Raw genomic sequence first — 17,371 nt, forward strand, 5'->3', positions numbered from 1 at the left:
TGAAAGCAGGGGTTGCTCCTACTAACTCCTTAATAATAAATACAGTGCTCAAATAAATACCATTGATTAATATAGACCAGTGATCTGCACACAAAGAGAAACAGAAGTAGTGTGGCCTTATGGATAGAGCACGACTCTAGGACTCAGAAGGACCTGGGTTCTAATCCCAGCTCCGTCCCTTGCCTGCTGTGTGCCCTTGGGCAAGTAAGTTGACTTCTCTGGGCCTCAGTTACCTCATCTTTAAGAAATGGGGATTAAGACGGCGAGCTCTGAGTGGGACAGGGACTGTGTTAAACCTGATTAACTTTTATCTATCCCAGTGCTTAGTACAGTGCCTGGCACGTAGTATACGGTTGACAAATATCATAAAAACAAAAAAAATAGTCACTCAATTAAGCTGTCAATTAAGTGTCTGTTGCCCCTGTAGAGTGTAAACTCCATAAGAGCAGGGCCAGTGCTTCCTAAGTCTATTACAGTGACTTATTTTCTCCCCCTCTAGACTGTAAGCTGTCCCCCTCTAGACTGTAAATTGATTGTGGGCAGGGAATGTGTCTGTTTATTGCTATTTTGTACTCTCCCAAGCACTTTAGTAAAGTGCTCTGCACACAGTAAGAGCTCAACAAATGCAATTGAATGAATGAATGAATGAAGTGCTTAACAAATACCAAAAAAACAAGCAGTTCATCACCCCATCACAACCACCATTTGTGTAAGAAACTTCATTTAGAGAATGAATTCAATGTAATATCCTGCGTTTAACTTGATCAAGTATTGATTCCAGCCAACTGATGTAACTCCCTCTCAACTGTAAGCTTGTTGTGGGCAGGGAATGTGTCTATTTGTCATTTTATACTCTCCCAAGTGCATAGTACAGCGCACTGCACACAGTAAGCACTCAATAAATACGATTGATTGATTGAAATGTACTTAGAAATCTCATTGCCATTTCAGTATAGTTCCTTCAATTTATGTCATTTCTTCAGTACACTGTGCTGAGAAGCAGCATGGTTCAGTGGAAAGAGCACAGGCTTGGGAGTCAGAGGTCATAGGTTCTAATCCCGGCTCCGCCACTTGTCAGCTGTGTGACTTTGGGCAAGTCACTTCACTTCTCTGGGCCTCAGTTACCTCATCTGGAAAGTGGGGATTAAGACTGTGAGCCCCACGTGGGACAACCTGATCTCCCTGTAACCTCCCCAGCGCTTAGAACAGTGTTGGACACATAGTAAGCACTTTACGAATGCCATCACTGTTATTATTTGAGGAGCACAGATCATCGCTCCTGCTTACAACCTGGGCTCTTCAACTCTGCGAGTAAACTGATCCGGCATTGGGTTCTAATCCCGGATCCCCCACTCATCTGCTGTGTGACCCTGGGCAAGTCACTTCACTTTTCTGTGCCTCAGTTACCAAAATGGGGATTAAGACTGTGAGCCCCATGTAAGACATGGACTGTCCAACGTAATTATCTTGCATCTATGTGCCTGGCACATAGTAAGTGCTTGAGAAATACCAGTAAAAACACACACTTAAACTCACTCCTGTATGAGCCTGAACTCTCTCTGAAGATTGATTTTTCTCAACTGTCACGTTACACTGGTAGAATTTGTTGTTCTAGGACAGTTTGGAGTTTTTCATGGCCTTGCCAAGGGGTAAAGAAAGAGAGTAGATCTTAGAGCCCCAGAACTCTGACTTTTTCATTATAACAGCCACTTGTAGATAGATAACAGATGTTGCTCTGGCTTTGTCCAAAAATAAGACCCTTAAGAACTGGCATAATGAGGCCGACACAATGACAGTGTGCAATCAAAATGCACTTACTAGAATCTAATTTTATTCTGTCCTAATACTTTGCATTGAATTCTCTCTCCATAGATACAAAGCCCCGAAGTTTTGCCCTGAAGTGTTACCAATTTCTTCCCTGATTATTCCTAGCCGTGTTGAGGACCGAGAGCATACAGCAGGACAAGATCCATTGTCTGTGCTCAGAATTAATCTGTTGGCAGTCAGTCATCTTTTCATACATTTTATTTAAATTTTCCTTCTCTGTGAAGTCAGCCCTATTAAGATGTATGAGCTTTGTTAATATTTTCAGAATTACTTTTTTTTTTATCACGAAACTACTCTTCAGCACGGCACAGCTCTGGTTTTGAGGCATAAATCATAGGCAAGTGACTTTCTTTCTTTAGAAATACTTGACAGTAACCGAGGGCTTACTCTGTGTTAGAGATCTCTGAGAGGGCTTTTGTACTTGAGAGCCATTCAGCTCACCAGTCTGCCGACGCCAATTCTGTCAGAACCATCTGGATGGAAAACTCCGTCAAACCTTCCGTGGTAGCCTAAAGAAGAAATGCCTTCAGCAGTGTTGCCTGTTCAACTTTTTAAAATGAGGGGAAAGATGTGGCTGGTAACATCTGTGATTGTCAAAGTCTGTGTCGTGAGCCAGAGCTGGGGCTTGGGAGTCAGAGGACCTGGGTTCTAATCTCGCCTCCATCCCTTGTCTGCTCTGTGACTTCGGGCAGGGCACTGAACTTCTCTGTGCCTCAGTTTCCTTATCTGTAAAATGAGGTAAAATCCTCAGACTGTAAATCCCATGTGGGGCAGGGACTGTGTCCAACCTGATTATCTTGTATCTACCCTAATACTCAGTATGGTGCTTAATTTGGGCCTCAGTTACCTCCTCTGTAAAATGGGGATTGAGGCTGGGAGCCCCAGGTGGGACAGGGACTGTGTCCAACTGGACCTGCTTGTATCTATCCCAGCGCTTAGTACAGTGCCTGGCACATAGTAAGTGCTTAACAAACACCATAATTATGAATTATTATTATTATGTGGCAGGGGGGATAATAATAATAATAATGATAGCATTTATTAAGCACTTACTATGTGCAAAGCACCGTTCTAAGCATTGGGGAGGTTAACAAGGTGATCAGGTTGTCCCATGGGGGGCTCACAGTCTTCATCCCCATTTTACAGATGAGGGAACTGAGGCCCAGAGAAGTTAAGTGACTTGCCCAAAGTCACACAGCTGATAAGTGGTGGAGCCGGGATTTGAACCCATGACCTCTGACTCCAAAGCCCAGGATCTTTCTACTGAGCCACGCTGCCTCTCTAGCAGTGTAACCTTGGGATGTAACCTAGGGAGAGTTGAAATTGATTGGTGGAGTCTTTGGGAACAAGAGTCCTAAACAGTCATGGGGAGCACTTCTAGAAACTTCTGCTTGACATTTTTCATTGCAAGATCTGAAGAGAAAGGGAAAAAGATTCCCTCCAAGGTATAATCCAATTTCCTGCAAAGCTCCCTGCATTTAAAGTAATGCATTGAAATGGAGCAATTTGCAGCTCCTGTATCATTTTTATCAATCTTTCTTCATCTCTTGCTGCGCAGTTTTTGAAACCCTGCTGGAGTTAGGGAAAAAATAATTTTTTCTAGATGGGCAAAGTAAGTGAACCTATAAGATAATCGAATGCTTTTGAGGCTGCACATTACAGTGTGTTCTTGGCCTTTCACACATTCGGAAGAGGAGAGGGAATTCTTGCGGTGTTTTCCTAATTTTAAGATCCGGGGGAAAGTGCAAGGAGAAGAGTTTTAACAATAACTGTGGCATTTGTTAAGCCTGTACTCTGTGGTAACCACTGGGGTAGAGATGAGATAATTGGGTTAAATACAGTCCTTGTGTTGGGGCCCGCAGTCCAAAGGAGAGGGAGAACAGGAATCTTCCCCCTTCTATCAATCAATCAATCAATCAATCGTATTTATTGAGCGCTTACTGTGTGCAGAGCACTGTACTAAGCGCTTGGGAAGTACAAGCTGGCAACATATAGAGACAGTCCCTACCCAACAGTGGGCTCACAGTCTAGAAGGGGGAGACAGAACAAAACCAAACATACTAACAAAATAAAATAAATAGAATAGATAGGTATAAGTAAAATAAATAAATAAATAGAGTAATAAACATGTACAAACATATATACATATATACAGGTGCTGTGGGGAAGCCTCACAGACTGTGAGCCCATTGTTGGGTAGGGACTGTCTCTATATGTTGCCAACTTGTACTTCCCAAGCACTTAGTACAGTGCTCTGCACGCAGTAAGCGCTCAATAAATACGATTGAATGAATGAATGAATGAATCTAAGTCCCATTTTACAGTTGAGGAAACTGAGGCACAGAGCAGTTAAGCAACTTGCTCAAGGTCACACAGCAGGCAGCTGGCAGAGGCGGGATTAGAACCCAGGTCCTCCATCTCCCGGGCCCGTATTCTTTCCGCTAGGCCACACTATGCTGCTTTAACCTAATAGTTTCATTTCCTTATGAAAGTCGTAGAGGGTCCATCTTTTCTAGCTTTCCAGGCTGTTAAAGGACCGTAACGTCAATGAAACCCTGAGTAGCTGGAGCAGACTTTCTGCTCATCACCTTTCTATCTCATCAGATATAACATGGCTCCGTTCTAGCAGAACCTGACTCAGTTAGAATTGCCTGCAGCTTTTCCCCACCGTGGAAACAACGTTGGCAATTTTCAGGAAACCCTTGACCACCATTATCAAAGATTTTGAGTTAAAAATCTCCTAGACTCCAAATGTTCCAAGTGGTTAGGGTCGATTTTCCCTTACCTGCCGAATATTGAAAGTTTGCCTTCTCTTCTGATCCTGACGAGGCTGTTACCCCGGCTTCTGTGACCTCCAGATGGTATTATCGCGAAGCGGTGCCCTTGAGGTTTTGCTCTGACACTCAAATCAAAGGGACAGATGATCGAGGAATTTAGCATCTTATTTCATTAAGGAGCAAAGCCATCCCGAGCACATAGCACTTAGTTCCTCAGTTTACATCAGAAACCCGCTGGTTTCTGGATATGCTCCTAGTTCGTACAGGTGAATCAGTAAGACCAGTATTTGTTATTCAGTCAGTTGTGCTATAATGAGTGTTTTCATTACGTTTTAGATAGAGTCCATAATTAATATACATGCCCGCAATTTATTTATTTATGTTAATGTCTGCCTCCCCTTCTAGACTGTAAGCTTGACTGTAACTTGAATTATATGAGCCTTGGTTTCCTCATCTGTAAAATGGGGATGAAATACCTGTTCTCCCTCCTTCTTATGCTTTGAGCCCCACATGGGACAAGGACTGTATCAGACTGTGAGCCTGTTGTTGGGTAGGGATTGTCTCCATTTGTTGCCATATTGTACTTTCCAAGTGCTTAGTACAGTGCTGTGCACACAGTAAGAGCTAAATAAATACGATTGAATGAATGAATCTGATTGTATTGTATCCAACCTGCACGTAGTACAGAGCTTCAGATATAGTAAGCGCTGAACAAATACCACAGTTATTATTATTAGTTCCAACACAGGACGATAGTATAATATGAGAATCAGGGAGCACATATTGAAGCATGTAGGGAAACTCTTCAGACATTGGACACACATCATATGAAATTCATTTCAAGTAGTGAAGGCTGAAAATATCAATTGTTTAGGAAGGGTTTGGATAAATTTGTGGATGATACACCTATAATAGGTAATTAAAGAAAGATAAGAATGTTACAAGGCATGTCCATAGTAGTGATGGTTATTTAATAAGTGCTTACTATGTGGCAATTCATTCATTCAATCATATTTATTGAGCGCTTACTGTGTGCAGAGCACTGTACTAAGCACTTGGGAAGTACAAATTGGCAACATATTGAGACAGTCCCTACCCAACAGTGGGCTCACAGTCTAGAAGATAATAATAAAGGTATTTGTGAAGCGCTTACTATGTGCCAAGCACATATTGCTGGGGTGGAGACAAGGTAAACAGGCCGTCCCACGTGAGGCTCGCAGTCTTCATCCTTATCTTACAGATGAGGCAACTGAGGTGCAGAGAAGTGAAACGACTTGCCCAAAGTCACACAGCAGACGATGGTGGAGCCAGGATCATCACTGAGCGAAATGCCGGGGCAAAAACAAAGCAATCAGATTAGACACAGTCCTGTCCCAAATGGTGTTTCTATTCTTAAAGAAAAGAAGAGGTATTTTTTTTTCTCCATTTTACAGATGCGGGAATTGAGGTACAGAGAAGTTAAGAGACTTGCCTAAATTCATACAACAGACAAGGGGTGGACGGAGTCAGGATTAGAAAATACCTGTTGTCCCACCCCTTTAGATTGAGGGTCCCATACAAGGGAAGGGAACTGTGTCTGATTTGATGAACTCTACAACCCCGGCACTTAGCACAATGCTTCCCACATTGCGGCACCTAACCAACAGCATAGATCTGGTCATCTACAGTGGCAAGAGCCATCAAGAAGAGCTATTCCCCAACAGAAGCTCCTGTTTCTGGACTGCTTAATGTCTGAGTCAGATCCTCCGCAGCTTTGGCTTTTTCTTACACGAACAAGAGCCCATCTTGGACGTGGCTTCCTCTGCTAGCCATCGCTAGCCAGCCCTCATCGCTATCTGTTTCTCCCCGATGGATAAACTGAGGCAGGGATCTATGCTTCTCCTCCTCCTCCCTCAGCTCAGACCTCGTGAGGGGTCCGGCCTTGCCTATTTCTGGCTTTGGGGAGAAAATCTAGCACACTGGGAATCTGAACCGTCTCCCTTGGGCTCCAGAGCAGCCAAAGTTGGGCATGAAGCGGGTCAGGGCTCAGGACAACCCATGGAGGCCTCACACTGTCACACCTGTTATAATAATAATCATGGTATTTGATAAGCATTTAGTGTAAGTGTTTACGTGTGCATGTGTGTGGTGGGAAGTGGGGGAGAGGAGGAGAAAGGGAATACCCCAGACTTCATGTCCTGTTAGAAGACAACCTTCTCCACAGTGGAAAACTGCTTCCAAAAATCACATTTCCTCCAGATTAATCTCTCATCTCCCCCCCACCCCCCCCGCAACCATTTTTCCCCACTACTGCCACTTCACCCTCTGCTTCAACTGGGAGCATACAATCCAGCCGTCAACAAATCCTAATACTAATGACGACTACAGCAACAATAATGACCGGTAGGTATGTGGAGGCATGGGTGGCTTGTCTGTGTAGATGACATGGAAATTACTGATTTGCCAGTAATTTTCAAGCTGGTGTATGACTAGTGAGTGAAATGCTGCATCTGATCAGGGTTTTGCACCTAGTAGGATAAATCGTGATGGTAATAAATCATGTGAGATAATTTATCAGAGGTGATGGGTGAGTAAATACATTTTTATCTTGCCAACAAAATGGCAACATTTGCATTTTTAACAGAAAGTAAATAAGCTTAGCAGCAGTCTGAAATATCCAAGAATAAGGTTCCTTTTCAAGGGAACTTGAAGTCCTTTGATACATCTGTTCTGAGTTCCGTTGTGAATTGGTGGCCAGCAATCCCTGCCTGTCAGTCAAGGATTGATTTCACCTGCCCAGAAACAATTTGGCAAATAAAATGCCCCCCATCTGGCTAGCAATAGGATGTTTACTCTCTAAATCCATATTGACTTCCTAGTAAGCTTTTCCATCTATGTGGCTTTTCTTCATATTTACAGGTGCCTCATAAATAATGGACTCTAATCTCAGGCAAATTTCTGCTTGCTCTTGCTTTGCCTCAAGGTCATTGAAACATAATTCTTCTCCCCGAACCTGGCATGTTAAAGAATAATACCATTTTGAAATGTCAGCTATACCTCATCACAGAAAGTTTGCATGATTACAACGGACATATTACGTTGCATTTGTGGTGAATCAGGCAAGCTTTCCGAGAGCCAAATACTGTAATTTTCTCCCCCAAATAGCAGGAAAATGACATGTCTAGGCTGTAGCAATATAAATGTACCAAAGGCATGGCAGATTTGTATTCCTGTTAGAACAAGAATATCTGTTTCAAGAGCATTTTCCATCAGATAACTTCACTGGCAAATTGATATTGCCTATTACACTTTCTCCACTATATTGTAAAATATCATTCTTTACAATTGGAGATTGTGGAGACAAATATGTTGAAGTTCCCAAGAGGACAAACTTTATTTTCTTACTTGGTCAATTAATCATGCATTCTTCCTTGAGTGCTTTCTTTGCTAAAGGAAGGAGCGGGGCTGGGAGTCAAGAGACCCAAGCTGTAGTCCCAGCTCTTTTTTACCTTGGATGAGTCACTTACCTTCTGTGGACCCAAGCTTCTTCGTGGAAAAGAGGGATAAGATGCCTGTTATATTTGTCAAGAAAAGAGTGGCTCTCTGAGCAAAAGCATCATAAGGAACGGGAAAGGGAGGTTAAAAAAAGAAAACAGCACCAGGTGCTGCAAGCATTTTAAATAACAAGGGTCAGAGCCATTTTGTGTATACAGGACTGTGGATTTTTCAACCACACAACTCATCACACACTTGGCTGTGTACTTCCTAAACACTTTGCTACACGTGCTTATCCTTATACTCTGCTTTTTCCCCTCATTTATTATATAGTCTGTCTCCTCCTGTAAATCCTAAGGTCCTTCTGGGAAGGGTCACATATAACAACTCTATTATACTTTCCCAAGCACTCAGTATAGTGCTCTGCTCATAAGTGCTCAACAACTAGCATTGATTGGCCTATTGTTTGGTCTTCTCTTTCATCATCAATCGTATTTATTGAGCGCTTACTATGTGCAGAGCACTGTACTAAGCGCTTGGGAAGTACAAATTGGCAACATATAGAGACAGTCCCTACCCAACAGTGGGCTCACAGTCTAAAAGACTGTGACTTCTCTTTCCAAGTGCTTAGTACAGTGCTCTGCACACAGTAAGCGCTCAATAAATACGATCAAAGGAATGAATACCAAGGGCAACTGCACATCAACCTCTTAGTCCTTGAGCCCTATGTGGGATGAGGTCTGTATCCAACCTGATTATCTGGTACTTATTCCAGCTCTTAGCATGGTGCAGGGCACATGTTAAACGTTTAATAAATGCTAGAATGACTAATATCTGAATTCTGCATTTTACAGAAGTAGGTATGCCAAAGTTGCACATTCAGAAATCAATCGCCATAAAGCTCATTAATTTGATCATCGTGCTTTCTTCTGCAGATGTGCTTCTGATTTGTCATTCATTCATTCATTCAATCATATTTATTGAGCGCTTCTGTGTGCAGAGCACTGTACTAAGCGCTTGGGAAGTCCAAGTCGGCAACATATAGAGACAGTCCCTACCCAACAGCGGGCTCACAGTTGAGAAGGGGGAGACAGACAACAAAACAAAACATATTAACAAAATAAAAGAAATAGAAGAGTAAATATGTACAAGTAAAATAAATAGAGTAATAAATCTGTACAAACATAGATACAGGTGCTGTGGGGAGGGGAAGGAGGTAAGCCGAGCATTCTATATAAAGAAAACTTCCCCTGGGGCTAGGGGCTTTCAGGTGCAAGGATTTTCCCAGACTCTTTGGTCAGTATTTTATGCCACGTTGACGTGACCTAAAATCATTTCAATGTATTTGTTTCTTCGCTCTTTGGCTGAGCAGGAACTCAGGAAAACTTTTAAATTAAAAAAAAAAGGAAGAATCCCCACATTTACCACCTGTTTACATACTCCGCAGAAGGGAACTGACTGGGAAAGAATCACCCTTAGAGACTCCAGTGTTCAGGTCTAATCTTTTGTCAGTTTAGCATCCCACTGACATCTGGGTTCATCTGTTAGGGCACTGTCCCGCAAACCCCCTATATAACCAATGGTCCCCTTTTATTTATTATTTTTTACTATTTATTCACATCCACCTGCCACTGCCAGATCCATTGAATCCAACAAACATTTTTCCCACCCACATCGTCCCCAAGGCCTGATAGCTTTCAACCCATAACCCAGTGCCCTAGCCCTCCCAGGTTCACTCACTTGTATTTATGGAGCGCTTACTGTGTGCAGAACCCTGTACTAAGCACTTAGGAGAGTAGACTACAACGATAAACAGATATATTCCCTGCCCACAACGAGTTTATTACATAAATCTGCTCTTTGTAGTAGTAATCATAATGGTATTTATTAGGATATACTCTGTAGAAGCCCTAGGAAAGAATCATTTTAATGTCTGTTTTCCCCTCATTCATTCATTGCCATATTTATCGAGTGCTTGCTGTGTGCAGAGCACTGTACTAAGCACTTGGGAGAGTACAATATAACAATAAACAGACATTCCCTGCCCACAATGAGTTTACAGTCCAGAGGGAGAGATGGACAATATGAATAAAGATATGTATGTAAGAGCGGTCCTGGGAGTCAGAAGGACCTGGGTTCGAGTCCCAGTTCTGCCACTTATCTGCTGTGTGACCTTAGGCAAGTCACGTTACTTCTCTGTGCCTCAGTTATTTCATCTGTAAAATGGGGATTAAGACTGTGAGCCCCATGGGGGTCAAGGACTGTATCCAACCAGATTAGCTGGCATCTACCCCAGCACTTAGAACAGTGCCTGGCACATATTAAAGTGCTTAACAAATACCATAAAAAGAGTTTGGTACAGTGAACAAGTCACTTCACTTCTCTGAACCTGTATATATGTTTGTACATATTTATTACTCTATTTATCTTACTTGTACATATCTATTCTATTTATTTTATTTTGTTAGTATGTTTGGTTTTGTTCTCTGTCTCCCCCTTCTAGACTGTGAGCCCGCTGTTGGGTAGGGACTGTCTCTATGTGTTGCCTACTTGTACTTCCCAAGCGCTTAGTACAGTGCTCTGCACACAGTAAGTGCTCAGTAAATACGATTGATTGATTGATTGATTGAACCTCAGTTACCTCATGGATCAATGGGGATTAAGATTATGAGCCCCATGTGGGAAACGGACCGTGTCCAACCTGATTATCTTTTATCTACCCTAATGCTTAGTACAGGGCCTGGCACAGAGTAAGCACTTAACCAATATCATTTAAAAAATACAAAAGCATTTTAGTTATAGTTTCTCTAGCTTTTTGAAAGCCTCCATATATGTAGAGGTTTAGCATGATCAAATGTTTTTATCTTTATCATGATTGGCTTTGGGGATTTTGCCGTTCCTCAAAAGAGGAACTTCTCCTCCTAGGCTCTTACAGTTTCACTTGGCTGAATTTCTAACATGACAAGAATATATGAAACAGACTTTTGTCATGTCCAAGACAGAAAACACCCATCAGAATATTCCTTGTTACTTGACCCTTGTCACTACCTATTAATGTTACCAACCCAGTCTTTAGAGCTTAAAGGATCTGTGGAGAAAGCTTCTTTAGGATAAACTGAAAAAGGAGAATTACTTTCAAACTTTTTATATGAACACGATGAGAATAAACATCTGAATCAGCCACAGCTAAGGCTTGTCTTTCCCTTCCTTGGCCTCAAAGTGAATCAAAAAATCGCAAAGTAAAATTAATCATTTTCTTGGTATTTATTGAGCACTTACTGGGTGTAGAACACTGTGCTAAGATAAAAGGAAATTAAGAGTAAAGGAAGTTTCTGTGACCCCTAAAAAGAGGTTTACTGTTCCTGAAAGGGACAATTCCCTCATACCTAAACAGTATTCACATGTCACATTAAAATTCAGAATGAACTTTTCTTAACTTTCTACATCTGCTCTCCTTCCCACAAAGCTATTTTAAGTCATTTCCAAGACTGAAATATTAATCACCAGTGGCTCAGTTTTTAAAAGTTTAAAGTTAAAATGTGAGCAGCAGATAGAAATGAGACATTGTTTCAAGATCTGCCTTAATTTCCATCCTCACATTCTTCAAATGAACTAGATGCAAGGTGATATAAAATTCATTCAAGGTGTAAAGGGAATTTTTATATTATTCAGATATTGCCATTTTTTTCCTGACAGACGACAGTCTTCCAATCTGCATTCCATTTCCAGGATTTTTTTTCCACCTCTGTATTTTTCCTAAAATTCACAAAATGGAAAATGAATTATGAGAAGTCTAATGCATTGTCTAAGTCAGCACCGTCAGGAGAAATATTACTGAAGAGATGGAGATGTAGTTACAGTTCAGTGGCAAGGTTTACTACTCCTATTAACAGTCCAAGGCAACAGGCTTATTTTCATCTGGAGATTCGTATCCTCTGATTACTGCATCACTATACCTTGGACTTGCTATTATAGAATTTAGGGAGTTCTTTCGGATGTTCTAATGTAAGCCACTGAAGGCGTGAAATTGGTTCAGAAAGTTTCATCCTTACAGTTCACAGAGATTTCACTTCCTCTGAACAGCCATGAATCCATCACTGTTCATCTAATTGGGACTTCCATAGCCTGATTGTTGAATTTAGTGTTCCACTGATTTTGGAACGTTCAATAGAAGGAAGAATTCGGCATACAAATTCAACTTGACAAGTTCAACAAGAACTGAGACAGTTACTAAAATCCAGTTTCTAATGTTGAGTTTGTAATTGTATTTCTACATGGCAAGCCGTAAGGAAACACCAATAGGAAACTAACTACCTCCATCAACCTTATATCAGCAGCAGTGTCTCAGGGAACTTAGAAGAGCGTCAGGACTGAGGAATTCCATGCTTGGAACAGTGAGCGCCATTGTATTGATGTGCTGTTGTTTTAACTTCACCGATACAATTATTTTTTTAAAACAGCCCCTCCGTCTAGATTCCAGGTACACAGAAATCCGAAAGACCTGGGTTCTAACATTGGCTCTGCCACTTGCCAACTGTATGACCTATGGTCTCTTAATTTCCCTGTGACTAGTTTTCTTCATTTGTAAAATAGGGATATTATACCTGTTCTTCTTCCCCTTTTAGACTGAGCCCCAGGAGGGACCGATCAGATTTTATTGCTTCCGCCTTAGTGCCGAACAGTGCTGGGCACATTGTAATCACTTAAAAAATGCAGTTCTTCTTCTTCTTATGATTTTTATTAATCATCATCATTGGATTTATGGCACTTGTTTATAAAAGCGGGGTTAAGTGGTTGGCTAAATCTGAAAGACCTTGCGTGGACTTGTCATAGCCAGCGCTTCTAAATCAGGTAGAAAAATTAGATAACTCCCAACTGAAACAAAATTGGTTCCCAAATAAACCACTTCTTCTCCTGTTCATTCACTCAGTGGTATTTCTTAAATGTTGTGTCTCCAAAACACTGTACTAAATGCTGGGGAGGAATACAAGAGAAGCAGCGGACGCAGTGGACAGAGCAGGGTCCTGGGAGTCAGAAGGTGATGGGTTCTAATTCCGGCTCCGCCGCTTGTCTTCTAGACTGTGAGCCCACTGTTGGGTAGGGACCGTCTCTATATGTTGCCAACTTGTACTTCCCAAGCGCTTAGTACAGTGCTCTGCACACAGTAAGCGCTCAATAAATATGATTGATTGATTGTCTACTTTGTGACCTTGGGCAAGTTGCTTCACTTCTCTGTACCTCAGTTACCTCATCTGTAAAATGGGGTTTGAGATAGTGAGCCCCACGTGGGACAGGGACTGTGCCCAACCTGATTTGCTTGTATCCACCCCAGCGCTTAGTACAGTGCATGGACTATAGTAAGTGCTTAACAAATACCAGAATTATTATTACTATTATCAGAAACATCATCTTTGAGAACAAAGGAGAGCTACATATTTTTTTCAAGATGGTGTCTGTCTCTCGCTGTAGACTGTAAATCCCTTGTGGGCAGGTATTGTGTCTACCAACTCTGCTCTATTTCTCCAAGGGTTTAGTAAGCGCTCAATAAATACGATTGATTGACTGATTGATTGGAAGGGAAGCAGCAGCATCCTGCTTCACTCCTTGTGAACTGGTGGGAGGAGGAGGAAGGGTATCTTTGTATTGTATTCTCCCAAGCGCTTAGTACAGTGCTCTGCACATGGTGAGTGCTCAATAAGTACCACTGATCGACTAGCTGACTGATTGGTAGGTAAATCTGACTTGGAGTAAAGGTCCGACGATGAGCCCCGGACAGTCTCTCCCACAATGTCTCCCTGATCTCCTAGCTCTGCCATCTCGAAGAAAGTCAGGAGTGTTCAGAATCCCAACAAGGGGTGATAGTGTATGTTTTATTGTTGTATTTACACTCCTTCATGTATTCCCCAAGTAATATTTTCAAAAAAAGGGCCAATTCTTTTCTTTATCGGTGACAATTCCAGAAAAGTCATTCTTGTCCATTTTTAGAAATGATTCTTCATCACCAACAGGATTCAAATATATGATAAATGGATTTGCTGTGATTTCCTGGAAACAAGGAGTAGTAGTAATAATATTACTGAAGCTGGTTGTGGGCAGGGAAGAATGCCTGCTAACTCTCTCCTTGTATTGTACTCTCTGCCCACAGAGAGTCCTCAGTAAATACCACTGACTGATTATTAAGCACCTTATTAAGTGTGTGGAATTTATTTATTTATTTATTTTACTTGTTTATTTATTTTACTTGTACATATCTATTCTATTTATTTTATTTTGTTAGTATGTTTGGTTTTGTTCTCTGTCTCCCCCTTTTAGACTGTGAGCCCACTGCTGGGTAGGGACTGTCTCTATATGTTGCCAACTTGTACTTCCCAAGCGCTTAGTACAGTGCTCTGCACACAGTAAGCGCTCAATAAATACGATTGATTGATTGATTGATTGATTGTGGAACATCGAGCTAACCACTGGAGAAAAATCCACTGGCAAATTTAGGCCCAGTCCTTGGCTCTCCAGGGGCTCACCATCTACGAAAAAGGTTGTTGAGGGTGGAGAGGGGAAGGGGTGACAGAGACAGAATAGGAAAGGTGATATGATAATGATGAATACAAAAATAATGTAAAAAACAGAACTCAGAGTCCGGCAGGTTCAGGGGTAAAATGTCTCTAATGGGGCTTTGAGCTGTAGTCACCCGGGCTAGGCAGAATCTAGTCACAACCAAAGCTTCCCAACATTGTGAAATTTCAGAAATTCTGGGCCACTGCTTCTTAAATCACTTGCAGTTCTAACGCACTGGGAAGTTGGAAGTGAAGTGGCAAGCAGGGGATCCCCGTGGTTTCTCTCGGGAGTCCGGTGGGAAGAGTTTGGCACTGCTGAGGATGCATCACTGTCACACAATACTTCTCTTCGGATGTCAGAGGCGAACGTGTGTTTGAGCTGGGAGGGGTGGGGGCCCAAAAGGGGCTGGGTAATGTTTTATGACTCTTCCTGACTTCTTCAGAGGCCAGTTTCTAAATTTTCCTACCATACCTCCTCCAGGCATTTTTCTCGGAAAGATGGCATGATCACGAACTTGCGCGATTTCAAGCTGGCACTTCCTGTTTGGAGCAGAAGCCTTCCCAATAGGCAGGGTCTTCATGGGTCAAAGGAATCGTCGCAGCTACTAAGTCACTGAATGTCAGGAGAGTGAACTGGGACTGAGTTGGCCCCCTGAGATCTTGAGAAAGAGTCTTGAAAAGAAGGAAAGGGAGATGGGTTACTGATTGTGGAATTCAGCCTCACTTTGCGGATGAGAAAGAACCTTTCGGGAATAATGTTGGTGGATTTTTAGCGACATAGACGTGGAAAGGTATCACATGCAGGTTGGACTATCCCTTTTGGAAGCTTGTCCTTTAAATGATTTAATTCAGTTATTTTAAATATCAGTAAAGAGAGGTGAATGCATGCTTTTCCTAGGTACCCAATTTAGATCCTGCATTTAACTCCGCACCTTTATCCTTCAGTCAGGTAGCCTACCAATAATCCATAAAATTACAATTACAATTGATTGTAGCAACTGACTCCCCTTCCCTGCAATTTATTTACATATTTCTATCAATTCTGTCTCCCCCTCTAGACTCACTGTGGGCAGGAAATGTGTCTTTTGTTATTATATTGTACTCTCTCAAGCGCTTAAGTACAGTGCTTGGCACAGAGTAAGCGCTCAATAAATACGATTGAATAAGATGAATGAATGCTACAGTGCAGTAATAATAATAATAATAATGGTATTTGTTAAGCTCCTTGTGTAAGCTCCTTGAGGGCCGGAGTCACATCCGCTAACTTTTGTACTCTTCCAAGCATTTACTTCAGTGGTTTCTACACAGTAAGCGCTCAAGAATACCATTCTCCTCATCAATGGCTTTTATGGAGTGCTTACTCTGTGCAGAGCCCTGTTCTAAACACTGGGGAGAATACAGTACAACAGATGATAGACATGGGCCCTGCCCACAATGAACATACAGTCTAGAGGATGAACTCACAATCAGTTGATGGTAAAAAAAAAAAAAAGGGGTCTGAGTAGGTAGTATGTAGGTAGTAGTTCTAGACTGTGAGCCCACTGTTGGGTAGGGACTGTCTCTATATGTTGCCCAAGCGCTTAGTACAGTGCTCTGCACACAGTAAGCGCTCAATAAATGCGATTGATTGATTGATAGTATGACCTCCTGATTAGAGAAGCAGCGTGGCTCAGTGGAAAGAGCCCAGGCTTGGGATTCAGAGGTCATGGGTTCTAATCCGGCTCCGCCACTTGTCAGCTGTGTAACTTTGGACAAACTTCTCTGTGCCTCAGTTACCTCATTGGTAAAATGGGGATTAAGACTGTGTGCCCCACGCGGGACAATCTGATCACCTTGTATCCCCCCCCCAACCCCAGCACTTAGAACAGTGCTTCGCACATAGTAAGTGCTAAACAAATACCATCATTACTATTGCTATACCTTCTAGTAAAGATATTTTCAACAAAACGGGCCATAAGCCCAGGTTTTATGAAGGATGAGATTTAACGGTAGCCTCCAGGCACTATTCTGATCCTCCACACCAGAGACACACATTTAGTCACACTTCTACCAAATGCCTATTCCCACTGCAAGAAAACAAAGCGACTGCTGCTCGTTGGCTTAAACAGAAAGCAAATTTATCTGAATGTCTTACAGAAGGAGGATGTTCCCTGGATCCATCTGGTTTCCCAAGAGCCACTGCAACATGGTGGTGCTTATCCAATCGTGTTTCCTAGGCTCACAAAACAAAAACCAAAAAAGAAAAAGCCACACACACACATACACAACACACACAAAACGAACCCATTTTCCTGCATCTCTCAAATTTCACGGACTTCTTTAACAGCCCACCCTTAGTTAATCAGACGGAAATGCAGGATTATAACTTCTCGGTTAAGTATTTCCACTGCACCAGCAAATGAAACCAGTAATTCAAAGGGATCATTTCAACAGTACTAGATTTCGGGTTAGCAAGAGAGAAGAGCTGTTAAATACTGAATTGCAGGAATAGTTATGAATGAAATGAATTTTTTACTCAGAAGTCTTTTAAGGAGGCACATGTGTTCAATTCAAGAATGAATATATCCCAGGCAAGACGACACTTGGGGGCTTCCTAAGCTATTCTGATTTTCACTTTTCATGCCGTCCCCTCGGAATCCCCTTCACTGCCTCCTGGACTTTCGGCTCTCATCTTCGGTCTACGGCGAAATCCTGTCAGTTCTACCTTTATTCATCCCCGCTCTGAGCCCCACAGCGCTTATG

At 42.1% G+C, this 17,371-nt stretch overlaps 1 protein-coding gene across 2 annotated transcripts in view; it reads right to left on the reverse strand.

Annotated features, from left to right (window-relative positions):
• Positions 1-2,065: 2,065 nt before the first annotated feature.
• AASDHPPT (aminoadipate-semialdehyde dehydrogenase-phosphopantetheinyl transferase) overlaps positions 2,066-17,371 on the reverse strand; it is a 46,670-nt gene continuing 31,364 nt past the window's right edge. Inside the window, exons 5-8 of one of the 2 annotated variants that reach the window (XR_005455248.1) lie at positions 16,764-16,841; positions 15,102-15,301; positions 4,613-4,729; positions 2,066-2,336 (exon numbers count right to left, since the gene is read on the reverse strand). Coding sequence is in view for 1 of the 2 variants with exons in the window: in XM_038762213.1 (XP_038618141.1) it covers positions 15,155-15,301; positions 16,764-16,841 (225 nt within the window). In the remaining variant the exon portion in view is untranslated. Of the gene's footprint in view, positions 2,337-4,612; positions 4,730-14,473; positions 15,302-16,763; positions 16,842-17,371 lie in introns of those variants that run through there. The other variant, XM_038762213.1, reaches the window with a different exon arrangement.

This window comes from Tachyglossus aculeatus, chromosome 20 (genome assembly GCF_015852505.1).
Source record: "Tachyglossus aculeatus isolate mTacAcu1 chromosome 20, mTacAcu1.pri, whole genome shotgun sequence".
NCBI classification, from domain to species: Eukaryota; Metazoa; Chordata; class Mammalia; order Monotremata; family Tachyglossidae; genus Tachyglossus; species Tachyglossus aculeatus.